The sequence below is a fragment of the Schistocerca cancellata genome, chromosome 1 (assembly GCF_023864275.1).
Source record: "Schistocerca cancellata isolate TAMUIC-IGC-003103 chromosome 1, iqSchCanc2.1, whole genome shotgun sequence".
NCBI classification, from domain to species: domain Eukaryota; kingdom Metazoa; phylum Arthropoda; class Insecta; order Orthoptera; family Acrididae; genus Schistocerca; species Schistocerca cancellata.
In genome coordinates, this window is record NC_064626.1 from 446,957,271 (window position 1) to 446,970,559 (window position 13,289).

General features: G+C 38.9%; 1 protein-coding gene across 1 annotated transcript in view; it reads left to right on the forward strand.

Annotated features, from left to right (window-relative positions):
* Positions 1–12,627, forward strand: part of LOC126176748 (very long-chain specific acyl-CoA dehydrogenase, mitochondrial) — a 56,160-nt gene extending 43,533 nt beyond the window's left edge. Inside the window, exons 9-11 of the mRNA XM_049923920.1 lie at positions 4,953–5,140; positions 6,848–7,060; positions 11,756–12,627. Of these exons, the coding sequence (XP_049779877.1) occupies positions 4,953–5,140; positions 6,848–7,060; positions 11,756–11,893 (539 nt within the window). The 3' untranslated portion in view covers positions 11,894–12,627. The remainder of the gene's footprint in view (positions 1–4,952; positions 5,141–6,847; positions 7,061–11,755) is intronic.
* The last annotated feature ends 662 nt before the right edge of the window (positions 12,628–13,289 follow it).

The window sequence follows — 13,289 nt, forward strand, 5'->3', positions numbered from 1 at the left end:
CTTACAGCCCTTCATTCTCTCTTACTTTTAAAACTGGCTTGAAAATTATGGCTCAAAGAATTCTACAGAGATTTCAAAATGAGGGCAATTGGTGAATATTGTGACAGGTGATGTAAGCTGGATCTATCATTATGAGGTTGAAATGAAACACCAGAGTATGGAATGGCAACATTTGTATTTACCATTGAAAAAGAAAACAAGAACAATGTGGCCTGCTTGGAAAGTTACAGGCAGAGTCTTGCAGGATGCAGAGAGTTATATACTGGTTGATTTTTCTTGAACCTGGACAGGCCATAAATGCTGTCTGCTACATTTAGACACTTCTGAAGCACAATAACACACAGCCTCATTTTGAATTGAAATTGAGTCAGTAGGGTGCGAATGTCTTCTGCATCCTTCCTACAGTCCGTACTTTTTGTGCCCTCAGACTACCATCTTTCCATTTCTGACTGCTGCAGACCATAATGGTTTGTTAATGTCTTCTGGAATGAACTTCTACTACAAGCAAATTATCAGACTTATGGTATGGCAGGAAAAAGATGTATCTCTTCTTTCCCAGTAAAATTCAGAACCTTCTCATTAGTTGTCCGAAAACTCTGCTAATCTTCCACTGTAGAACTACATTTCAAAACCTATTCTGTTCTAGTCTGAACTGTTCCTCATCCACATTTCACTGTTGTGTAACACTACATTCTTGACAAATACCTACTGAAAAAAAATATTCCTAATATTTAAATTAATATCCTCTTCTTGCTGTTGCCAGTCAGTGTTTTATATTCTCTTTACATTGGCCATTGTATTTCAATGACCAAATAGCAAAACTTTTCTACTACGTTTAGTGTCCCCAACCTAATCTATCAAGGTGGTAGCACAACAGGGAGCATACTTGACTCATTCAGGATGACGACAGTTCCAATTTGCAACCTGATTTAGGTTTTCCATTATGTCCCTAAATTATTTAAACCCATCCTTCACTAATCGGAACTAGCCCTCCATCTCTAATCTTCGTTCTGTCCTAATCTGATTCTCTCACGTCACCAGATTTAATTCAACATTCCATAACACTTCTTTTACTTTAGTTGTTGTTCATCTTACAATCTCTTTTGCAAAACACTATCCATTCCTTTCAGCTGTTCTTCCAAGTCATTTGCTGTCTCTGACAGAATTACATAGCAATCAACAAACCTCAGAATTTTTATGTCTTCTCCCAGAACTTTAATTTTCTTTCCAAATTTCTCCTTGTTTCCTTCACTCTGTCACAGTGACCTTCATAATTTCTTTCCGTCCTTTTAATAACTCTCTCTCTTGAGCTATGTTGTGAGTGGTCCACCGAGCTATTTGACACACACACACACACACACACACACACACACACACACACATACATCTCCTCATCTTCTGGTACAAAATGAGAGATAATTGTGTTAAAATTCTTTTGAGCTTCCAGTCATGTCAGGTGGTTTAAAATCTTCTGCCATTGTCATGTGGTGACTCTTTTGGTTGCTGCTACATCACTTGTGCTTACTCCAGCACCATATAAGGTAATGTTTTGAGTGCTCGCCTGCCACACTTGCTTCAACCTTCCAATGGCCACGTCCCAAGCTGTACTTAGTTGCAGGTTGCTGTCTTTATTGAGGGTGTTGTCAAACATTGTATCTCAATTGCTTCTTTTATTACACTGTCTTAGAAACTATTAGTCTGTGTAATAACTGATGTCTCTTCAACTGCAGTATGATTTCCATTTCCTAGAGCATATTCTGCTACTGCTGATTTCTAATGGTACCGAAAACAAAAGCATCCCTTGTGTTCTACACAGCACTGTCCAATAGTATGCACAGTCTGACCGACATAAAACTGTCCACACCCACACTGTATTTTATATATTCCTGGCATTCTGAGGCCTGCATCGTCTTTCACAGGCCTAATGACCTGTCAAATTTCAGTTGCAGCCTGAAGAAGAAATTGATTTGATGCCCCTATAGGAGTCAGTTAATCTTTCCTGTTACTGAGCCACAGAATGGCAAAGACATATGCTTTTTAGAATCCTCCTCAGGGTCCTTCTGCTTCAGATTTTTGGAAAGAAATCTGATAGTTGCTGTAGCTGTTTTCCTTGAAAACTTTCCCTAATGGCTCAGTTCCTTGGTTTTCATCTTTCACTCATTTTACCAAGGTCCTCTGAACAGAATGTTTCTGCAACAGAAGATGATGGCTGTTAGTGTGCAGATCGGTCTGTGTGTGTGGGTTTCCAGTAAATGCTGTGGCTGAGGCATACATTTGCTTTATGGCAGACAAGGATGTCATGTAATGGCAAGGTACCATCTGTCTCTACCTCCATTGTGAATTTTATGTTGTCATGGATATTGTTGATGCAGTCCAAGAATTCTCTCAGTTTTTCACATCCATAAGACCAGACAACAAACGTGATGTCGGTGTAATGATAAAAGCAGCTACACTTTGCAGAAGCCATGTCCAGGGCAATATCTTCAAAGAACTTCATAAACAAGTTGACTACAAAAGGAGCTAATGGACCCCCCATCATAATGCCGTCCATCTGATAAAAATATTCTACATCGTACAAAAATAATTATATCAGTGTGTGCTTAAATAAATTCACAACGAGGTCATCAAACAACTGGGAGAGCAGATCTAAATAATAATTGATGGGAACACACATGAATGACACAACATCAAAGCTGACCATAATATCTCCTTCTCCAAGACACAGGCATTTAATTTGACTGAGGAAGTTGATCACATTGTTGATGTGGCGCACACAGTGACCAACATGCAGAGTAAAGAGGCTGGCCAGTTGTTTCACGAGTCTATAAAGTGGCAATCCAATGGTGATCATGAAGGGAATAGAGTTGTGTCCTTCTTGTAAACTGTTAGAAGGCCACTCAATGTAGGTGGTAGAGGTGCCATAGGAAGGAGATTTTATGACATTCTCTTGAGAAGCTCTGATGTCTTCCTCATTATTCTGGGTATTTGTTCCTTTGATAATTTTTTGATGTGTCCTCCTCCAGCATCAACTAAACCTCTGCCTCAGTCAGCTCATTCCATAAGGACCACTGCACTGCCTTTGTCAGCTGGCAGGAGTATGAAGAGAAGATCATTTCAGACTTCTTTAAGATCATTACATTCAGCTCTTTTCATGTTGGAGGTTGGCAGCTTGGATTTTAAGAGAATGTAGCTTGTTTATCAATGAATTTCTTTAGCAGATTCATTGGGCTTCTTGTGAACTGCTTGTGCCACACCACTTATTACGTCAATGAAAGGGATACTACGTGATGATGGTGCAAAATTAAGACCCTTCGTAAGAGCCGAAATCGCACGTGCATCGATGTTTCTCATAGTCATGTTGATAACAGCGTGTTCTGTTGTTTTCTACTCTGCCCCATACTGTTGCTGTGAAAGCCAGTTGAATTTCCCATTCTACCTCTCCTTGGCTGTTCCCTGTGATGACATTTATTGTGCTACTGTGACTGCATCAATCCATTCCCAATACAAAACTGAGAGTAACTCTGTCAGCTGCAGATGGACGGCTATTAGCTCGTAGGCATTTGTATTCAACTGCTTTCTGGTGTGACGCACCCTCTCTAGATGAAGCTAGCGTGACAAAATATTCTCTTGGCTGCAGCAGTATTGATATGGTGGCTCACAAAGGCAAAACATGGAATCATCATCTCTTCTTGGTGCTATTGTGGATTTATTTAAGCACACTGTGACGTCCCTTTTTTTTTTGTATGGTGGAGAATATTTTAATCAGACAGACTGTGTCATGATGGGGAGCCCATTAGCTCCAACTATAGACAACACATTTATGGAGTACTTTTGAGGACAAGAACCTGGACACAGTTCCTGTACAGCCTAGTTGCTTTTATCGTTACGTGTGGTCTCATGGATGTGAAAAGATGGGAGTATTCTTGCCACACACAACAATATCTGTGATAACAAGTTCATGAGGTAGATGCAGATGGTGCCTTGCCATTCCTTGACTTCCTCGTCTGCCATGAAGCAGACGGGTGTTTCAGTCACGATGTTTACCAGAAACTCACCCACACAGACTGATACCTGCACACTAAAATCTATCATCATCCACTCCAGAAATGTTCTTTTCTGAGGCCCTTGGTGGATCAAATGGTAGCTGTCTCAATTGGTGATTTTCAAGGAAAACAGCTACAACCACCGCCAGACTAAAAAATGGTTTCAGAACACCAGGAGTATATAAAATAACAAGCGGGTACGAACAGTTTGCAGTCACTCAGACTGCATACTATCGAACAGTGCTGTGCAGAACAAAAGGTGCTTTTGCCTTCAGTACCATGAGAAATCAGTAGTAGCAAAGCATGCTCTAGAAAACAGACATCGTATTGCATCAGAAGAGACATTGTAATAAAACAAGTGATAGAATAAAAGTTTGTGACAACATGCCAATAAAGATGGCAGCCTGCAACTTGGGTCTTGGTCATTGGAAGGTTGCAGCAGGCACACAACAAAAACATTACCTTATATGGTAATGGAGGGTGCACCAGTGACGTCACAGAATGCAGCAGCAACCAGCTGGTAGCTCGAGAGAATTTTATCAGTACATATTTTAGCAAAACCATGCATTCAAGAAATAATTATTTCAAAAGCTTGCTATCAAATGGCTTTCTTTCATTCTGATCAAAAGTTTGAGCCATTGAAATGGTGAGTTCCTCAATATCAATGTCAATCAATAACATTTGTGTTGTTTTACAGGCTAAATGACACTTTGTGAATAATTTTGATTGGTAAATGTGAATATTAAGTTCATAAAGTTCCAGTTTCTGGGAATTGTCTTTGGAGATACCTGTCACTCATTTGCCAGTGTATGTGGCCCTTGTAGTATATTAGTCTGAAGTAATTACTTGCAAATAAGATTTTTATGGTTAATGCAGAAGCCACATCGATATAACCATTTTGTTTTACAGGTATTCAGTATGCTGGAGCTCATCTGCGAGAATTGCAGAAGGCTTTTAAGAACCCTGCAGCAAACCTTGGACTTATATTTGGTGAGGCAACCAAACGAGCTATTCGATCTGTTGGCTTGGCCAGCCCTCCATCATTGTCTCATGTTGTGCATCCCAATCTTTCATCTTCTGCCACACTCGCCTCTAAGGTATGAAACAACCATTTCATAACAGCAATATGTTCGTATTTCTCAACACAGTCAAGAGAATGAGCTAAGAGTGTGGACATTTTTCTTGTGTGTGCCGCAGCAAAAATGTACTGCCACAGTATTGGGCATATTCTAAATTGTGCATCACAGACCATCTTTACAAAAGTGAAGACTAGAAAAGGGGCTTGCATTGTTACAAAGCTGCTTTTACCCAAGAAGTTTGGCTACTGTGTTACCTGTCACTATGGAAACTATCATGTTGTACCAAATTCCTCATTTCCAGTTGCCTCCATTTTCATACTTGCAGCCATAGTATTGTGCTGAAAAGACAGAGGCCAATTACTAGAGAGAGAACAGATGCTTCAGAATAATTACTTTAACTGTAAAAACAGCACTGAGATAATCACTCTGGCTAGAACAGCTTCAGTCTTTATTTAGTCTTGTTGACTTGAAAGAGTTCTCTATGTTAAAGATGAGTGGGAGCATTTGAAAATATACAATGGGCTGCAAGCAAAATGATTTTTGGAACTGTGGTTGGTGTCACCAAGAACAGTGATGAGTACTTTTTTCTTTCCCCATTGGCAACCTTGGATAATTTATTGTCTGACAGGTGGCCAATTTCCAGAAGCAAACTAAATGGGAAGGAACACTAAAAATTTTTATCTCTGCTTAAAGAAAATTGTCATAGCTCATCTCAGTAAAATCCAGCGAGTGCTGCCAAGTGTCTAGCATCTCATATATCACGAAAAACTCACCTGTTGATCCATATTAATAATTAAAAAAGACCTAATAGAAAACAAGATTGTTCAGAACCTCCCATGCTGTAGAGTACCTCAATAGCACAAACAGAACTACTGACAGTAATGCCTTTGCTTGGTCCAACATAGACTGATCACATTCTAGCTAACCACTATAAGTACCTAGGATGGTTACAGGAGCTTAAAAAGTGGACCATAACCTGTATTTGTACAGATACTTAAAGATGCAGATAATGTGGCCTGATGACTGTTCTTCCTTATGTGTTATACACACAAGATTTAGCTGACTCATGAAAATAAAACACCATAATAGATGGCAACCATTTAAGGCCTGATAAACCAAAAGTGACATACAGCCCCGGTTGCCTTAGCAAGATTTCAGAAGTTGTCTGTGGTTAATGAATGCCACTGCTCCAACATCTTGACCAAGCCTTACAGAAATGCGATTACAAGATGCAGAAACTTTACTGTTGCTTATTTACGCTTCATATTCAGTTGCAAATCGCAGGGTAAAAAGTTGTAAGGTTTTCTGCAGTCATTTAAGATACAGATGCATGTTAAATTATGCCATAGCTGTCTAATACATTTTCCCCACTTTTCTCAAGATATTCAAATTTTGGAATAGCTGCTGCTATAAGCATATTTTGGAGTATGTTAGTGTTAATGTTATATGTAGAAGACATGTTTTAAACATATGTATACTATTATAAAACAAACTGTTGGTGCACTTGAATTAAAAGGTCTTCTATCAGTATAGCAACACACACCCAAACTATACAATGTCAACATTAATTCTACATTTAACAAGTTTTGCTGTTCTACAAATGTGCATTACATCACGCATGAGGAGTCACTTCTTCAAGACTATATTTTATCAGTTTATGTAATGCAATGACTTTTGCTTTTTAATTGACAGTAGAAGACAGGGCTCATTTAATTATATTTTCAGGCCATTGCTGCATACGGGAGTTCTGTGGAATCTGCACTAATCAAATATGGACGAGGAATTGTTGAAGAACAATTTATTTTGAATAGACTGGCAAATGCTGCAATTGATATTTACACGATGGTGGTAGTTCTGTCCAGAGCAACAAAGTCTTTGAATAGTAACCTGAAATCTGCAGCATATGAACAAATGATTGTTGAAATTTGGTGTCGAGAGGTATGTTGAATAGTTATTTAATAAGGTGTTTAAATGAAGATACACATATTCCAATTTCAGGTTTAACAGGAAGAAGTATGTAGATTATAGGGATACTGTGAGTGATATCCTTGCCAGTGAACTACTGAGTAGAAGGCACTAACTGGCAAACCTTGGCTTCTATAATTTCCTGCAGTTTCTCACCATTTCTCCGGCAGACAATGCAGTGTCATGATGACCATACAAGTTAGTAGCAAGCACATGATAACTGTAGTTGGGCCTCAAATGAGCATGTAGTGAAAGCTGTGAATCACAAATATACGAAGCTGGATTAAAAAGTGTTTAATAGTGCACTGAAGGAAATATTCCATTGGAATAGGAATGTTGAAGTACCTGTGGGTTTTTTGGAGGGCTTGAATTTTAAAATTAGTCCATATTAACAAGGTGAATGAGTGTGTACACTTTTCCATTGTTTGAAAGTATGTCATCTTTTATCCCAGAGGAGCCTCAACACATTTTATCGTAGAGTTTTGTGATAAAGTACAGTTAACGTCAAGTAGTCAGGCTGCAGTAGATCTCTCCCACCATAGTCCAATTGCCAACCATTAAAAACCGTGGCCAGAAAGCTTAAAATAATGGGAGGACAGCTTACAAGATTATAGTTTTATTTGATGCCAACATCTCTGTTGTGAATGACAAGGTGATTTGCAGGAGGATGAGGGATGTAATTGGCAGCTATGTTCAAGGAATGATTTTGGAAAATGTAGGAATTATCTGAAGCAACTTAGGAAAAGCATAATACAATAAAATAAAAATTGAATGACTAGATGGAGGTCTGAACTTTGTAATATTATTTGATTTTCTTAAAGAAGTCCTATGTCAACAAATAATGGGAAGGGGAGGCTGCAGTGTGAAGTTTTATTCAAGTAATTATAATTTCATGTTGCAAGGGAAGCATACGCAGACTGTTGACTTAGATCACATAATAAAGGAGGTTGAATCATAATAGGAGAATATTTCGTATTATGTTTACATGGAAAAAAAGTGCTCAAAGTGGTGATGACTGACGAACACTTCTCTCTGAACTGGACCGTCTGTACTGCAATAGTGTGATTTTATATTCATACGACACCTATTAGTGGACATTAATTTGCTCTGCTGGGGGCACTTTTTATGATGTGTCTGAATGTCTGTGGAGAAATGGCAAGAGCTGAAACCAGGGTAGGTAGTTGGACATTCGGGTGTGGAGCAAAGTCTTATGTTCTGACTCATCCCAAAGTTGTTCCACTAGGTTTAGGTCAGGACTTTGACCAGCCTAGTCCATTTCAGAAATGTTATTGTCCACATACCATTGCCTCAGAGATGCTGCTTTATAAAAGGGTGCACTGTTATGTTCATACAGTCAGTCATTGTCTCCGAACTGTTCGTATACTGTTAAGTAGTGTATACAATGCTGTAAAATCTGGTCATATCCTTCTACATTTAGCGTTTCCTTAAGTACAGTAAGGAGAAACACACCATATCATACCACCAGCTCCTCCATGCTTCACTGTTGACACTACACATAATGGCAGGTAATGTTATTTAGCCATAGGCCGAGCCCAAAGTTTTCCAGTGGCATTGCACTTTACACCACTTCAAGCATCACTTAGCATTGACTACAGAAATGTTTGGCACACAAGGAGCTGCACAACATTGCACCCCTGTAAATCCCTATGCACATTCACTGTTCTAGCTGGACTGCTGGTAGCACTTTGAAACTCAAGACTGACTTCGTGTGATGATTTCATGCAATTTTTTACAACCACCCTTTGAAATGCTCGGTGGCCCCTGTACATGAGGTTTGCCTGATCTGGGTTTAGCTGTGGTTGTTCCTCCATGTCTTAACTTTCATCAACAGTCGACTTGGACAGCCTTAAAAGCAAAGCAGTCACCTATCCGAAGATTGTTTTGAACACCACAGTACTGTATTAGGCTTGGTCCTGTTGGAGGTGGTACACAGTTGCCTTCTTCCAACATTTGAACTGAATTATCCAGCCATTTAAAGGGGGAACTACAGTTTAACATGGAATCCAAACCGTCATGCAGTTCAGAATTTTTCACATCAACAGACATTGTCATATGTGGAAGAAGTGATAAGTGACAGATAAAAATTGGGGATTGACCGGGTATCGAGCCCAAGATCTTTGGATATGCATTCTGGCATTTTACCAATGAGCCACCGAGCTCTGTAAGGGGTGAAATGTCCATGACGTATTTGTTACTGCTTCTCTACTTACAACAAAAAGCTCCTTACTCCTTTTATACTGGCAGGTATGGCTCTCCGACATCTAGAGGTCTTTTCCACACTACATAGTGGGTGCGTCTATCCTTTCAGTGAAATGTGAAACTACACGGTCCAGTCACATTTAGTGATCACCACCTGTGTTTGATGTCAATGTGCAATAACCACTCACAACTCACAGATGGCAGCACCATCAGTGGAAGGTATATAAAGTGTCAGGAAGATAAGGAAAACAGTGCAGACATTTTTGTAATGCGGACATCTAAAAGGACATGATCACTGGCTTTTGGGCCAAGGATGGAAGGATTTTCGAAACAGCTAAGTTTGTAAACTATACACGTGCTACCATGGCTAAATTATACTGTGCATGGCAAAATGGTGTTATCCAAAACTGACACTGAATCATCTGTGGTGCACTATGGGCCATGAAAGACAGGGGTGATGTGCAAAGTGAATAGATGAGCAACTGATGCCCAAGTGAACGAAGGGGCTACCAACAGCATCTCCTCAGTGAATGATGCTGCGTGTGGAGCTCCGCAGCAGCTGTCTGGTTGATGCACCCATGCTGTCTGCTATTCATCAGTAATGAAAGCTGGAATTTTCATGTCACCACCACAACTGGACGTCCACTGAGTGGTGAGAGGTGGCTTTTTTAGATTAATCAGGTTTTATGCTCCATCAGACAGATGGTTGTTGGAATATACAGCCATGCAACAATTTTTGAAACATTTCAGGCCAGAGGAAGAAGATTTTAAGAGCTGGGTAAAATCAAACAATGGAAAATCTAGGATGAAATGTAACAACTTTATGAATAGGATAGTTGCTACTCGCGAAGATGCTGAGTCACAGATAGGCACAACAACAATACCTGTCTTCAGCTGTCAGAGACTATGGTCAGGTGTGTGTGTGTGTGTGTGTGTGTGTGTGTGTGTGTGTGTGTGTGTGTGTGTGTGCGCGCGCGCGCGCACTATGGGCCATGAAAGTCAGGGGTGACCGTCTTTTAATTCCACCTATATGCGACTCCTTTTCATAATATGCTCTGGGTAATGTTTTTGTAGAATTCCCTAGGTGATCTCATCATTCTGGAAGGCACAATGGATCAACATAATGTATACATTATACTTGGCAACCATGTCCATCCCAATGTGCAGTTTTTTTTGTTTGCCCCGAATGGCATCTGTCAGCAGGACAATGCTACATGTTGTACAGCTCGCAGTGTACATGTGTGGTTTGAAAAGGACCGGGATGAATTTACTGTACTCTTCTGGCCACCGAACTCCCCAGATTTAAACCCACTCGAGAATCTGCAGGACTATTTCAATAGGGCTGTTTGCACCATCGAGCCTCAACCGAGAAACCTAGTGCAGCTGGCCATGGCATTTGAGTCAGTAAGGCTCCACATCCCTGTCGATACCTTCCAGAACCTCACTGACACTCTTCCTGTAGAATGAGCTTTTTGTTTCTGAAGCAACTGAGATTGGAGCAACTCCATACATAAGCTAGTGCTGCCTGCCGCAACAAGTAACTTCACTTTTCACAGTGCATTATTAAGTTTTGGATCCTATAGATTCATCTCAAAGTGCTTTTTGTGCATCATCACACATAAGTCATCTTGCACTACTACTGATCATAATAAAATTAACACATTGACTGCCCTATGCATAGTGGTTGCTGTTACACTGCCAGCGCAGCAAGCACATAACTTATGTATGATATTCTGCTGTGATCTAGTGGCCACCAACATGTGATAGTTTCACCACTGAAGTGGATCATTAAGAGTGTGACAGAAGAGCTTCCCATGGGAAAAGATCTCTTGCACAACCATGTATAAGATACCTTGACAATATTCAAAGTGATTTGGAAAATTATTTGTAAGGACAGTGCAAAACAAAGTGGCTTGATATTTTTTTCTTTAGCAGAGTGCCTATATGGTTTCTAAAGTTTAATAATCATAATAGGACGGACTTATATTCGGCTGTAAGCTAACCTAAACATTTTAGAAAAAGTTAGTTTTATATATGTAGAAGTGTATTCCAAAATACTCACAAAATGGTAAACCTGGAAGTGCAGTGAATTCATCACTGTTGTTTGGAAAGTGTGCAGAAGCACTTAATTACACTGCAACACCATGAAGAGGCATGCAAAAAACATCAAATTTGCATAAAGTGTACTACGTGTTTTGATAAGTAAATTATAAACATTTCAGTTTAACCACCCAAAGTTGGCAACGGTAACGCCATCTATAAGGAAAGATTATATAACAGGTTTCTTATTCAGAAATCAGATTTGTTAGTGGAGGCAATCTTGTTGTACTTTGTGTAAGAAGGAGAAATGTATACCAGTGTGTAATTTAAGATCATCTTGAAATATTAATTCCATGTTATTTACATGTTCTGGAAAATAATTGCTGCTTTTGTCTTTCTTCTCTACAGGCCTCAAAACGTGTCGAGCAGAACCTTCAGGCAACTGCAAGTGAAGATGTTCTTGACACATTTAAAAAGATGAGTGAACTTTCCAAAAATATATGTACAAATGGTGGCCTGGTTCAACTAAACCCTCTAAACTTGTAACATGAGTTACTGAAGATTGCTATGAGATATATGTTTCGAAGCACTAGTTCTCCGTGGAACTCCTAATGGAAACTTTTCAGAAAATGTTTCAACAGTATTGCACTTTTACATATTTTATTTCTGTATGAAGATCTGATTTCTTTAATTTTATTACATTATGGTTCTGATTTTTGTTATCTGTACCACACTGAAGGATGATTTTTTTTTCTCGCATAAAATATGTGTTTGGAACTCGACTGAAACTTGTGGTTAAGCTGGATGTCAGTATTCATCATAAGGATGCATACCATTGCCTTACAAATTAAGCTCTCTGTACTCTAAAACCTTTGCTGCAAAACTGACAATTCTCCCTAAAAAAAAAAAAACTCACCACTCTATAAGCTGGTGCCAATCAGTACTGGACAATAGCAAGTCCATGACAAATACATTTTTTCCCTTAAGCTTGCATCCTGCATCTAAAGCAACTTTTTTACTAAATTAAAATCAAAGAAATGGAGCAGCTTTTAAAAATGAAAAATAAAAGCAGGCTGTGTGTATCCAATGCGTGTTTCTCACGTTAAATTGTGAAATAGAACAAATATACAATGTATTTAACACTTTGATACCATCTGTCATACAGATTTACTTAAAATAATTATTTTGATATTGCAAAAAATGTTTGAACTTCACTGCTAGGTAATAAGTATGATTTGTATATACAGTTTTTATGTCTAAATAAAGTCTATTTTTTTGTATCATTGACTAATTCAAGAAACTGGTATGGAGCAAAATGACACATGGTTTCCTGTCTACCTTTTATGCATTGACTTGAGGTCCATAACCAAGTTGTAGAGACTGAGCTTAAGTAAGTACTGTGATATCATGATGGTTTAAGATCTCTTACACCACTCAGTCTGGTCTCTTTAATCCCACGAACCAACCAACCATCTTACACCACTGTTAACACTTCTATTCCACAACAGAGTGCAGGCTATAATTGATGCAGTACTCTTCTTTCCTCTGACTTGACTTTGCCTTATAACAGAAAATCTCCATGTAACACAAGTTTTCAAGAATTAATAATCATAATCTTTTCAGATGAAGAAGCAGGTGATCTTTGCCAAACTAATACCTTAACAATTGCAACAAGGACGTAAAACGAAGTGTAACTCATTTTCTGAGATTAATTTATATCCCTTTGACGCTACAAGATTTAAAGTAAATGTGATAGTAGAAGATAAGTAATGGAAGGAGTGAAAGTAATAACTCTCCATATTATCAAGTGGTACATAAGAAATGCTACTGTTGCAAAAACTGTCTTATTGCACAGCTAACTACAGTGGCCGTCGTCATGAAAGTATGCATCTCAAGGTCATTACAGTATTGACAATTAGTGAGCTTTCAAATCTTAGTACAA